Below are 14,506 nucleotides of genomic sequence, written 5' to 3'. Positions count from 1 at the left end.
GGATATAGCCGTTACCGCCGGGAACCCATAATGGGATGGGATCAAATGACGTTACATTGAGGGATTGTACTATAACTTCAGCAGGGGGAGGATAGGTTGGACATATGTCAGATTATTTTCTACGGCCACACCAAGTAATTGCTATGGATGACGTCCACTGGAGACCTTAAATCTAATTACCTTAAATTTAAGGCAAGCGCGCAATAAAAACACGAATGGCCGAAAAACGAGATGCCTAGATTTGGAATATACTAACTGTAGAAGTACAAATGTTAGGACACAAAGAACACAAGAAACAAGTCTTCTATTTGTCATAAAGACAAATTAACAAAACAGCAGTAGTCACCCTGTTCTGATTCTTTCCTTTATAACATCTTCTCTTATTATATTTTGCGGCGCTGTCGTGTCACACTTTCAACACAGTAAGAATTTCTTGAACGTTTTTTTTTTCCAGTAACAGTCCAAACTCAAATTAACGGGTTAGGGGGGGGGCTAACACGGGTGACAACGCATCTGTATAAATCTGTGGCAAACCGTTTCAGGGTGTTCTGTACCATAAAAATAGTACAGAGATTCTTTTGTTCTTTAGACCAAATTGATTATTAAAAAGAGTGAAGAATACGCATGTTAATTTCTCTAGAACGATGTACCTCTGACGAAGACATGAGATCTCCGACCTCTAGTTACATGTAAATATGTACATTTGTACTCTTACGACTACTTTATCGAATGTCAAACTAGAGAACAGGGGTATTCATAGTAATTTGGCTTATTCATTGACGATTTAACTTCTCCATTAGGTCAATCTGCTTATCAGCATTAAGAAATATAGATGAAACAATAATGTAGAAATCACTAAAACATCAACAACACTTTATCAAATATCAAACTAGAAAACAAATTTAAAGTATTCACTGAATTGAAACCCAGCTTATTCATTGTCAGAGTCTCTATTCTGTCAATCTGCCTATCAGTTATAAAGAAATAAGGCTGAAACAATCAACAATTAGAAATCGGTAAACCATCACCAAGTGTTTACCGTATGATGGCCAGGCGTGCATCCATGGCGGCTGCTGATGGCCCGGCCTCATCACAGGTGACCTGAGTCTGCACCACCTGGAAACACGACAGGCCGTACTCCGTCCAGCCGGCAGGACAACGTCCGGGAGCTACAGGAACACAAGGACATAATGATACATATAGGCCGCTGAACTCCACAGACTGGGAAAAGTTGCTGATAGAACAAATTTTTAAAAGCTAATATGCTCATACATTGTAGCTAAAATGTCACTATTTCTGTTCATATGAAATGTTTTCCACACACACACAACACAAATACAAACAACACAAAAACATTTCTGGCAAAGAGATTGTAAAATACAGTACTGTAATATGGTTAATACTTACGCCTGCATTCAATCCCATCACCGATGAAGCCATCGTTGCAGTGGCAGCCATAGATCTGTTCCTGTACACCACAGAAGGCATCGGCGTGGCAGCTTACAGCCTCGCAGCTCAGGTCATTCTTTCCATTACAGGTACAGCGCTCGTTGCAATTCTCCGTGAACCAGGTAGATCCCACCTACAGAAGATAAAGGACAGAATGATTTCATGCGTATCTGTTCAAAGTGCTCTGAATATACCCAAATACTACATGTGCCTGCAGCGCAATACAACATATACAAGTCTAGGTACATTCAGAACCATGCTGTCCAAAACCATCCTTGGGCATGGGTAGCCCATGGGTACATATGCAGAACCGTGTCAGGGGACAAATCTACATTCTTGGATACGCAGAGACTTATCCAGAACAGTGATATAACCCTGACCCATTTAGGCATTCGAACTAGATAGGCACGGTTCTGGATTCAATAAAACTCAATGATACTCACGTTATAGTAGAACCCATTGTGGACGCACCCACAGTCGAATACTGACACGCATCTTCTGCCAGACCTTACGTAACCTTCATCACAGACACATCCCTCCACACAATGCTGAGCACAAGTGTCCGGTGCGCCCGTGTCGGTGCAGGTAGCCGGACATGCCGTCCCGCACAGCTCATAATGCGAGTTGGTGGGACAACTGGGCTCTGTGAAATATAAAATAAGGAAGTTCGTTCTGTCAGCTATCTGTTCTTCTCTCGTTTATAGGAAAATTTATATCCAGAAACTAATGGTTTCCCGTGGATAGACTAGTTAAAACTGTCCATCAAAAGTTTGCAATAATTTCAGTCCATTAACACGTAGAAACAAATGTCACAAACTGCTTCTTATTATCAAGGTTAACCAATGGATGCCAACATGCAAAACTGACTGTGCTTTTTAGGTGAATCTGTTAATAGAAGTTGGAACAATACAATCACGTATCTGCCACAAGAAAAGTGCAGTTATCGTTAAGATATTCTATTAGACAGTGTGACTGGTGACACCTACGGCAGAATTCCGCAGTTCTCCATGCCAATATGGCACTTCCCAGGTGTTGGACAAAAGCAACATAAAAGCCTGCCGCTTCACAAACCTAAAAGAAAACAGAAAAATTCACTTCTTAGTTGATAGATACAATATCATTGATCAGTTGTTACAAATTAATTATACCGCCACAGATGGGCTTTCATTCAATCATTGATCAGTTGTTCTAACGTTGTTATTAGTGCTTAAACTACAGGTACTCTACTTGGTATTTTTGGCGGTTAGAAGACTGACCTCGTCAGGGCTTCCATCCGTTGCGCAACAGTCGTACACACAGTCGTCAAATATGCCACCCGGTGCCAACGCACCATGACCACCGGCAAACGGGCCCACGGCGTCCCGGATCAGGTTACACAGAGCCTCCATCCTCGGGACGTCACAGCCATTGAGCGGGTCGACTGGAGATGTCGTCGTGCCACAACTGAAAGAAAGAACCTACATCAACCAGGCTGAATCGTTAGTATCGTTCTAATTAATGCAAATATGCCATATGGGAATTATGCGAGTGAATTGACATGGGATGGTTTGGTAGAAGTCCCATGGATGGGCTTCAACTGCAAGAGACCCTGGCAGGTGGTGACGAATCGTTGAGTTTTGTCCTCAGGAACTATCTGATTACACGCCGGAAATTTAAAGCTGCAGCTACCCAGTCACAACCCACACAAGGCTCCATATGCCCAACCTACAACAGGATATCGATGTGCAGTTTGAGAATCAGACTGCATATCCACAAGAGAGCTTGCATAGGTAGGCTACCTTCCCACTGATCTTCGGACATGAACATCATCATCATCTGATCAAATTATTTCGGAAAGTGCCTTGACAATAACCGAAAAGGGAAAGACTCCACTTACGGGGCTGTTGTGACCCAACTGTCTCCGTACTCAGCTGTATTAGCTGCCGCACTCCCGTCAGGCTTCAGATTGTCATCATTCGCATCGCCGTTCCAGTTCCCACAGATGCCTCCGTTGGTGCCAGCACGATAGGGGCCCGGGACTCTCAACTGTCAAACGCATCAATCGCTTTAGAGTGCATAACAGATTTTCTTTCTATTGAATTTTGACATGAAATTACTAAACACCTCTCAAAGCAAATGTCTGACAGTTTCCAAAATCTATTCAGTTGCTCAAGTACCTGTTTTCTTGTGTATTTCATTACCTGCATGTGTAAACTTCATCGGCGAATTATAAGGTTTATACATGTATTACTATTAGTAATGTATTTACATCACATTTAGAATCATGATAAGGTACAGGTAGTAACAGAAAATAAGATTGCTTGTTAATTCAATAAGGAATAAATCATAAGCTAGCTGTATTATTTGGTATGATAATGAGAGAGAAGTACAAATGTACATGCATCTCATGTAGACATATATATATATGTGTGTGTGTGTCTACATGAGAAGTCTTTTTCACTTACCTGTACACCGCTTTTTCCAGACACTACCACCAGCAGTCCAAAAGAAGTCTTTATAACAACGCGTTGGCCAGACTGTCTCACTGTCAGACCATGTGGAAGAGTGCTGCCTAGATTAAATTGCCAGCCATTCCACTGTGAAAAAAAACAACAGTTTACCAATCATCAAAAAACTAGACCTCTGTTGAGAGACAAAAATAAACATCACGACCATTAGACACGTAGTTTGATTCAGCCAGACTCACAAACCGCTATAGCATGCTGGAAGATATTTTCAATACTCCCAAGTAACATTCGATTCATGAAAAACCTATCCATTTTGTAATGGATCAAACACTGAATAAACAGTAACATACTTCATGTTGCTCACATATATAAACTCACCAGCACAGCTTTGTTTGCCAGTAGGACGTCAATTCTTACTCCATAGATGAGGAGGGACACTTTCCACACATACGACACATGGGTCCTCCCATTTCTAAAAAAAGACAAAAATTAGCAACAAAACTACAGATTGATCTAGTGGATACACATCGATTATCACATTACATATCATTTCCTTTATTTCATAATATATTTGAGTCTTTTAAGACAATCAACGTTTTTTTAATGACCACATCAACATTGCTTTGTGTGACATACATATACATAACATGCACGTTGCTGTCTTCCTGTTGAGTTTTCACCATGTGTGAAGGTAACTTATTCCTGACCTTTGGATGAGACCTTATCTGTACGTAGAATCCTTAGTTGTAGAGTTTTCGGTTGATCGGATTAAAGTTGACGAAAATTTATGGTGAGTTCCTTTCTTGTGTTGGAACAAAATTTAAACTCTACAATTATTACTCCTGACCTGTTTTTCCAGTGAGATATAGACTGAGAGGGCTGGCAAATCTCCGGATCCAGCCGTCTCAAACAGGATGTACTCGCAGATCCCTTGGTAGTCGTGCTTCCGGCTATCAAAGGTGTAACAATGGGTGCCACCGTTACACTTACACACGCCCTCCGCTGTTTAAACAAAGCACAGAACATCTGTGTTACTTTTGCAGTACAGGCATCGGTATGATACATACATGTATAACTAACAAAAATTGGATCAGAGACCCGATCAGTATTATCATTGGTTTATGATTAAGTCTGTAAAGTGTAATGTAGATGTATTCTTTTGACCAGGACAAAGCAGAGAGAGTGAGAGAAAGGGAGGGAGAGAGAGAAAGGGATGGAGGGACGGAGAGAGAGGGGAATGGAGGGAGGGAGAGATAGAACAATCTGTCCGTACCTCCTTCGCAAGTGCGGCCGTCACCAGTGTACCCCGGTCGACACTCGCAGTTGTAGGAACCGTGCGTGTTGATACAGTCTGCGTTCGCGTCGCACTCATGCGTGTTCTCAGCACATTCGTCAACTTCTCCTTCTTCTGAGGCCAAGTCCTCGTCAATCAGGCCATCGCCGTCATCATCCACCCCATTCCGTAACTCCTCGTCCACCCTCTGGTCACAATCGTTGTCAACTCCGTCTCCAGAGGAAGTTTCTGTCTCCGTACATGGGTCCTGTCAGCAGACAATGGCAAGTCTTTTACTACCTTATCAATGATTCAGTGTTGGAGGACAAGATATTTAAGACGGAAGGACCAAGACCTGCTGGCCGCTAGACAGAGTTGTCGGGAGTGACATCATGAATGGTACCTCGTATGAGGACGACCTGAACTGAACAGATCACACATCTCCGTGTGCCTTAAAATATACTAATGTGGGGCAAAATGCCGCATTATAGCATCATCATTAGGGGCACGGTAGATGATTTATTAGTGATAATGGGGTGTACTCGGATTGCACATCTGAAGCCGTTAGAGGTATGGGAGGACGTGGTTGAGTTACAGCAAGGAGTTAATCTTCTGACACAAGCTTGTCTCGTGATCCAACCTGTTACTCAACTCTCAGTACTTCAAGTTTTAAAGCTTTACAATTTTAAAATGCTGCAACATACCCCATAGGGATACAGCCGACTTCCTCCAATGGATGCAAAAGATTCATACGGGGTGTGACCATACAGGTACAAAGAGAAGACAGCTATCGGGTTCGTGTGTCGGGCGTTGTGGGTTCCCGCGCTAATTTGAACCGCTGCTGCCGAGAAGTCGCTGCCAGGAATCTCCGTCCACGTCGGGCTGATCGCAGCACCATCCAGTCTGATACCGTCGCGCTCACTGGTCTTAATGACGATACCTTTAACAGAAGGAAGCATGTCACATCGTACCGCAGATAAACTGATTCAAAGTACTACCGCAGTTAAATAGATTATTGTCATATATAAAACAAAACCCGCAAATAATTGTTAATCACAAGGGTGAGTGAAAGGAATTGCATTTAGGATAGACCCATACTGCCACCCATGTAATACGTGAACTGTAACATTACTGTTACCTATGTAATTATTGGACTGTGGCCATGCTGTTATAGTTATATACCTGAGGCTTTGGGAAGCGGCTGGAAAGAACAGAATTTGGCTAAATAGACAGATGATATACCAGGGGAGTTGGTCCGCGCTAAGAGAACAGTTTGCCGCTCAGAAGCGACAAAATGTACTTTCTATTCTAGCTAGTGGACCTACTCCCTTGGTATTTTATCTTGTATGATCTGCCCAATTTCTTCTCTTTCCAGCTGCTTCCCGGAGCCTGGTAGACCTCTGTTACGTGATGGGCCGTATCTGTACTAGAGCTGTTCTTTATGTACTAGTAACTACATGTGAACTGTACTGTTACCTATGTAAGTGGTGTACGTGTTGGTCGGGGAGTCGACTGTGGCAAAAGTGTATCGTGAATCGTACTGCTCCACGGGAGAAATCAGCATCATGAAGGGGTCGGTCTGAACCCAGTCTGCAGCTTGACCTGGAACATGTGAAAGGCAGTTTTGTTTATTATCCACAATGTTAGGCAGGTATCATACCAGACAGCAACTACATAATTGTGCGATAGAGACCGGTTTCTCAAGCTCATAGTCTCTTTCGTATACATGTCACAGTGTGTGCAACATGCAGTTCAATTATCCACATAACCGACTGTAACGTTATATGTTTAAGAGTGTGGCTATTGACACTCCTGGTGTGGATATAACTCAATTTTGTTTTTCTTATTGACACTCCTGATTGTGGATTTCGCTATTGACACTCTGGACACTCACAAATATACTTAACCCTAACCCTGAGCTACAATAATCAAAAATTGGATTTAGTAACTTACGACTGATTCGTGCGAATTCCCGTGCCTCTTGAATGCGGTAACTTATGCATCCAAACTTTGCTGCTCAGGCAGTACGCAAGTTCTCTTAGCTTGGCAGGGGAACTTTTCAACGTTTTCCGTCAACTAAGGTTTCATTTTCAACCGTTTTGCTTTGTCACCTTACTAAGCTCGACGTGGTTGGTTTTCTGTAACACCTCCAGCGCTGGCTTGAATCTGTCCATGTTGAAAATTCGTCCCCTAACTTCAACCGGGATGACGCGGCAGCCATGTTGATGCTTTTGGTGCTAGGGACAGTTATGCGGTAAATCCTCTGATTGGCTGGCATTTCGTGTTGTTTTCTGATTATCGGCCTTTTCGACATCCACTAACTTAAAACTTAAAGCCCATGGTTTGAACTTGAAGCCCCTGCTGAGGCCCCAACCCATGTTATGGGCCTGTCACGGAGACGCAGCATTCCAGTGTGTCAATAACCACACCAGGAGTGGAAATAGCCACAGCGAATGTTGAATGGGTTAATCACACATTAGCGGCCCCTAGCGATTTTGTTTCGAAGCGCACCATATGAAATATGCATGTGGAGCAAAAGCAATCGAAACGTACTAACTAGTATAATTATGCTCATGTCTGAAATAATGGGGACAGTTCAAACTTGCATCTTTCAAAGATTTAGCTCAAATGCACCACATTGGTGGATTAGAACATTGAGACCAACGTTTATGATTATTAAGTTACCGCCTTATCATTGAAGTCACGGAGATGATGATTACTAACGTTAGTATCAAAGTTGTTTTTGTTGAACCCAACCTACCTTTGTTGTACTGCACCACCATGATTGGATTATTAGCAGTTATGCTCAAGTATTCAGTAGAAGATGTTTCGATGTCAACAAACCGTCCTTCATTTAACGATTCCGAGCTTCGTCCAACAATGTCGATCTGCAAACGGACAAAGATTGATGGTCATCGTCAGTTATCTTAAGAGACTGAGAATGAGACAATTTTAACGTACACACTCTCTCTCTCCCTCCTCCACCGCATATGTCAGCTGCTGCAGAGGCATGCTGCTGATCATTGAAGTATCGCTTTGAAATACATTTAGTACATGCCGTGTATTAGCTTCCAGAAGTTACCCGATCTGCACATGATAGGCAGCATAGCAAAGCTGGTGCATAACGTTGCCAGCACCTACAGTATATATGAAGTAATGGTACGTGGTATCCCCCCTCTAATATTGTGGTTTAGCGGCATTTTTTGGAGGATGTCATCCATAAAATTATGTCAGTGTAGCCTAACTACTAGTACTAAAAAGCGTCTTACGTCAGTTCCGTCTTCAGACGCGATGATCCTGACGATATCGCCGCCAGTTCTCCCCGCGATGGGCATGGTGACGAAGGTCCTGCCCAGCGTGGACTTTGCCGGAATCATTTCTACAAGGTGGTCACACCAACCAACGCCTTCCGGGACATTGCCGCACCTGTGGCCGCTCAACACAGCTACAGGCTTGTCGGAGGTGACGGTTGTCCCAGTCAAATCACCCCAGTAACCTGTAACCTGAGCTGCGTCAAACCTACGAAGAATAGGGAGATAATGGTTACACTATATAGCTACATGTAACTTTATGTTAGTTGTGCTAGTACATATGTCATTTGTACTTGTGACCTCTCATAGCTGTCACTTCGTCATGTACGAGGTAGGTAGACAACTAAACGGGAGATGTTGAACTTGAACTCCAATAAAGTCCCGGATAATGTTTTCTGTGTACAAATACATGTACATGTAGACAAATGAACCAAAGTATGTCTAGACCTTACACTGCCAGTACTGTAGTGTAAACGACGATAAGTTAAACTCAACATGCCGATGGTCCATATACATGACTAGAGTTCACGTGGATCCACTTGTTTGTTTGTAAGGCCACACCGATTTAATTTTATGGATGACATCCTCTGAAGACCCCCAAACTAGTGCGCGCGGGCGAAAAAAAATAAAAATCCGGCCAAAAATAAAAATGCTACAAAACCACAGGAATACAAACCTGGTATTGTGAATTTGGCGCATTACATAGCGACGTATACGACAGGCCGACACGTGCTGGATTTTTGCGGAATATATGAATCGACACTGCTGTACGTATGTACTGAGTTGAGTCTTGGAGCTTCGGTAGCCTGGCTGCCGTCAACCAGAGTTATCACCACCATGCACTACCCAGGCCTAAAGCCAGGCCAGAGCCTCGGAATACGTGATCTTTTTTTTTGAGATCGGGCGAAAATCAATGCGCGCGCGGATGTCATCCATAAAATTAAATCGGTGTGGCCTAAAGTTGCAGTAGAGTACTAGACCTTACGAAAGTGGCTGTGCTGGACAGAGTTGAGTACTTGCATCAAATCAAATCTATTCCAGCGACATCTCCGAAATCCATTGTCATCACTCACGGTAGCTCACTTAATAAAGATTTGAGCCATGTTGTCCTATTTTGACAATGCTTTGTTCTGGCTTTGCATCTGACTGATTATTAGAGAGGTTTTAGAAAGCTGTGACAACGAGGAAGTCGTTTTCCTGGATTTTCGTATTCACTTGGGGGCAAAGATGCACCTTAAATAGTTATTGAGTAGCTTAGCTTGTTTTTAAATCAATGCATCCTAACAGACACCTTTGATACCAGCAGGCAGAATAATTACACCATCAATTTCATACAACCATGTCAAAAGTTTAGCGTACCTGCTATTTAACGTAAAGGTAAAGCTTGCAGCGCCTTTGTATCGACCATCAAACCGCACGGGTGATGTTGGGTCGATTGTGACCTCGGTATTGTCTTCCACGGCAACTACACCGATCTCAGCGGGAATGCTCCGTGTTCCCTGAAATAGGAAAGGAAGATCTGTAAGGTTTTTTAGTAGTTATGCTTTACCTTCGCAGAAGGAAAGCATGTTGTTTCTGCTCAGTTCCTTCTTCTTCTCCAAACACAATAAGTCAATGATCTGGACCAGGCGAGTTTGATACGAAGTGATAATACAGGGTAACAGTACGTACCGGCCATGACGCCACGACGTAGGATGTACCCAAGACATCTTCAGGAAGTCCGAGGAAGCCATCCGTGGTGTAGTCTTCTTTGTTAACCTGTAACATAAACGTCAATTACAAGACCTTCCATATCACACAGAAATACCACTGAGAATTTGATTCATTTCCAATTTACCATGCTATAAGCTAAATATCTATGGAGTTCTTGTCTCATTTTTCTGTTTTATTTATCTAATTTGTTATCGTCATTGCATATCGATTCCAAATATGACATTATACTCATAAATTGTAATAACTGAATGTCAAAAATAGGATTAGATGGACTTAAAATATTTCTTTGATCGAACTTTGCACTTAGAGAAATTAAAATATATAGGTAAAGCATGTCCACTTACACCGTACACTACAATATCGACGTCAGATACGATCTCGATTCCCCTGTTGGTAATGGGCCCTTCCTGCAGTTTGACGCCTGCTGGAACTTGTACCATCAGGATGTTGTTAGCTTGCACCGTACCTGGGAAATAGACCAATAAGTGAATACATGTACATGAATATGAAGGAAGGAATTAGACGTCTGGAAATATCCTACTAGCGTGGAATATGTCTAGTCTGCAACGTTATTCAATTACATTAAAGAGGAAGTCAGAAGTCGGCCCAAGAAACAGGTGTTACGTTTTTGTGATGAAATTTTGACATTTCAATGATGATATTATGTCGAAACTAAAACGCAAACAAACAAGCTTATAATTATTCATTCATTTTTCTTATTCCAACATTTCACACAAGACATGGTGACTTCACACTCAAGTTTGTCAACTTATTTTTATGTCGCCACCAACACAGAGGACAATAGACAATACTCATTTTCACCTGAGTTAAATTAGGAAAGTTGTTAAGTTTGTAAAGTGCTTCGAATACCCGAGGGCACAAGATCGGTGGCATGGCAGGATTCGAACCCGGGACCTCTTGGTTCCGAGCCGAGCACTCTATCGTTTAATACGCCACATGACCCCATTCATTCATGTATTCATAGACAGGTATAATTTTCCTTGCTTTCGCCTTTTACGAACGAAGATGCCTGTTACGTTAACTACGTACTTGTTTGTGTGAAGTCCACGTACGGAGCGTTGACCGTGAAGGTGGCTGGTTCATCCCCGGCTGGAGCGATGAAGAGCTCGGCAGGACGGTTAGCCACGTAGTTTTGTAAAAATACCAGCATGAACTTCTTGTAGACGTTGTCCGGAGGACCGAGTCCTATGCAGAAAATACGAGAAAACGGCAGGTAACATCAACAAGGAGAAGAACAAGGCAAAGGGACCGAAAGGCCAAAGGACTGGTACTAAACACAGCCTCGTGTATTACTGCAGAAAAACGCTAGATGGTGCTCTTTTCTAGGGCATGAGAGTGAGTCACAAAGCATGCTGACTGAGTTCGAAAAGACAACAGAGCACATGTGTGTGTTTGTGTAGCAACTTTACCACGGCAACAGCCTCATAATCTTCCAAGCCAGCAATAACAACGATAAGGCCACACCAAGTAAATTTTATGGATGACGTCCTTTGGAGACCCTAAATCTAATGCGAGAGGGCGAAAAAAAAACAAGAAGGGCCCTAAAAACAAGATGCCTAGATTAGAAATGTACTAAGAGACGACAAATGTTAGGACACAAATTGAATGAGGTGACACAGTGTAACAAGCAAGAAGTCTTTTATTCATCATCAAAACAGCAATAAATCAGGTGGAACAGTGGACAGTGAAAAATTTTCTGTTCTGTTCCGACACCTCGCGTTACGGGTTTCACGTCAATCTGACGATTTGCGACACTGCCGTGACTTTGGTCATAGTTACAGGAAGCAAAATTTCTTGTTTTTTTTCTAGGAAGAGGCCAAAATCAATGCGCGCGCGGACGTCATCCCATAAAAATTTACTTGGTGTGGCCTAAGGAGCTAAAACAGATTCAGGATGAAAAGGGCTGATATATTTACTAGCGTAATACTAGTCATAACAAGCGAAGGCCGGTTATACTCGTGGGAAGAAGTGTTCGTAGTGGCACATCGTACTTTCCAAACAGTTCCATCCAACGTCCAGGTACTTGAATGTTCCGAAACAAGGATCTCCAAATACGCTGTTGGAAGCATCCACCGAACAGGACTCCCTCCCGTTACATTGTTCCTGTAAAGTGATAAGAAAACCGGTGTATTGGTCTGCAATGTTAACCATCAGATGAGAAAATAATAGAACATATTGCTTATCAATCCGAAATTAACTTTTTTTAGAGATAGATTATGAACGGAGGGCCTTAGGGGCTTAAAGAAGCACAATAAATTCTATGGTGAAAATAATAACAACGCAGACTGCAGGGTATAAAGTCAAAAAGTATTTCTACAGAAAACCCTTGTACAAACTCGAAGACAAGGAATGTAACGTTGTTACATCAAATGACCTTCAAGTTGACCGAGGACTTTTACCAAGTTGGCCTTATCTAGACCTCTTTCTATTGCAATTGAGGAGAAGAAACGGTAGATCGACTTTCGATTACTAGGTTTTAACTACAAATGGAAGAAACGCCAGAGTCACCATACAATAAAGCTCCAGATGGTAAATTGAGTACAAAACAGGGTGACAGGAATGAAGTGTGCAAACCTGCAAGATGTCCATACTCGAGTCAGCGTCGCACTCTATGGTATGACACGGTTGCCCTTCCGCACAGGTGGTCCAGTCTGACCGGCCGTAACTGGCTCGGACGATTTCAATGATGCCGCCGTCACAAGTTATCTCCATGGTTTGGTGCTCACAGGTTTGTTCCTCTAAACACAAGAGAGGAAGGCACGAAGTGTTAAACATGTTTACAACATGGATGTCGTTGATATCATAAGATAGTGACTTCTCTCAAAGTCATGTAAAGTTGTCTATTGTTTTTGATCTGGATCGTTCCCATGTTCCTTGACTTGAGCAATACCCGGGGGTTTGTTACATTAGATGAAAAAAGACACACTAGAGTTTAGAACCAAAAGCCTGATGTTAAAGAACTTATATTTTCAAATCTTGTTTCTCTTAGACGCTCCAGTCAGCTCTCTATGTGTTTATCAATACTGGGACTAATCCTTGGCTAATTATAAACACGTTGAACGACATGCAGTTGGGTTAAAACTCGCAAGAGTACGGATAGGACGCTCAGTACATCAATGGCGTTTTTTTTCTTAACTTTTCACATTTGTCATTTTCGTGTCAAATTTTTTAGGTTCTTCATATTTTGGCTTTTGATAACAGGAACACTCATATCATATGGAATGCCTCATCCATTTACAGTTCAAATATGGATATTTCACATTCTTTGTTATTTCAGAATCATTGACATAGAGGTTGATAATACCGTTGTCAGATTCAACTTCTGTCCGTTCGCCGAAGTTTCCAAAGTCCCGCATGTTGGGGTTGGCTCCGCGTGCCCTCACCACAACCCCGTACGTCCCTGGAGGACAACAGGAATCAATGAATGAAAGACCTTTAATCTATTGTACGTTTGTGCTCTAACAGGCTAAGTACAGGTCATGAATAAACAGGGGAAAAGAATACAGCAATAATACTTAAACTATGCAGATAACACAATTTCTCTAATCATATTTGACACAACATTGAAGTTTCAATCAATATAACTAAGGCGAGTAGATCATTGTATAAGTTTGGCTTTAACTGCGCAATGACCCGAGTATAGCATGGTGGATACTGTTTACTTTTCTTTTATACACGCATATAGACACTTCACCTACACATCGTGACGGTAACTCACCAAGAAGGGCCACGAACAGAGTAAACTTCATCTCTTCAGCTGTTCAGGTCCGGTGTTGTCGTCTGAAACCTGTAGACAGACAGACCTTTTTGGTTATTTTTTGTCACCGGGCATACTACACCGCAATACATATCACAATTCTGGTCACAATTCAGGCAATATTTGATCGTTGCTTTCAAAATTCGACGGTCGCAGCTACACTCCACATCAATTATATGTGTGTGTTAATTCGTGTGTGGTTTATTATTTGATTGTCACTGTTTCATAACATTTATACTCAATTTATATTTCTCTAAAGCAAGGTCTAATGTTAGGGAGGATCCATTTTCAAAAGTACGAATTGCCTAAGGCAAATTATCATTTAGTGTTGGTCCGGATAGGGCCACCGAGCGGAATTCGAACTGAACGTCTGTACAAGAGGACACATGGTGATTCTGATGACTGGTGAGATTTCCGATGACCCTAGTGCCCCCTTTTCCACTCCACATCACGGCATGAGGGACAACGCCTCCCCGACATTTACCTGAACTATCGGAATGACGGATTGACCTTCATAACGCTAGATGATTGTTAG

The 14,506-nt window shown here is 42.3% G+C and overlaps 1 protein-coding gene across 1 annotated transcript in view; it reads right to left on the bottom strand.

The window, feature by feature from the left end:
* The window catches only part of LOC109475442 (IgGFc-binding protein-like), a 65,483-nt gene that overhangs the window by 49,304 nt on the left and 1,673 nt on the right, over positions 1-14,506 (bottom strand). The window contains 22 exon segments of the mRNA XM_019776042.1: positions 1,040-1,169; positions 1,408-1,582; positions 1,893-2,092; positions 2,436-2,520; positions 2,706-2,892; positions 3,326-3,474; positions 3,894-4,025; positions 4,275-4,371; positions 4,748-4,898; positions 5,170-5,437; positions 5,874-6,109; positions 6,646-6,771; positions 7,931-8,057; positions 8,439-8,688; positions 9,840-9,979; positions 10,152-10,238; positions 10,538-10,659; positions 11,244-11,399; positions 12,206-12,317; positions 12,789-12,952; positions 13,519-13,614; positions 13,933-14,001. Coding sequence (XP_019631601.1) covers positions 1,040-1,169; positions 1,408-1,582; positions 1,893-2,092; positions 2,436-2,520; positions 2,706-2,892; positions 3,326-3,474; positions 3,894-4,025; positions 4,275-4,371; positions 4,748-4,898; positions 5,170-5,437; positions 5,874-6,109; positions 6,646-6,771; positions 7,931-8,057; positions 8,439-8,688; positions 9,840-9,979; positions 10,152-10,238; positions 10,538-10,659; positions 11,244-11,399; positions 12,206-12,317; positions 12,789-12,952; positions 13,519-13,614; positions 13,933-14,001 — 3,259 coding nt within the window.

Source organism: Branchiostoma belcheri, unplaced genomic scaffold (assembly GCF_001625305.1).
Source record: "Branchiostoma belcheri isolate BF01 breed outbred unplaced genomic scaffold, Haploidv18h27 scaffold34, whole genome shotgun sequence".
Classification (NCBI taxonomy): domain Eukaryota; kingdom Metazoa; phylum Chordata; class Leptocardii; order Amphioxiformes; family Branchiostomatidae; genus Branchiostoma; species Branchiostoma belcheri.
The sequence above is the reverse complement of the archived record's forward strand: the minus strand, read 5'-3'. Positions and strand labels throughout refer to the sequence as shown.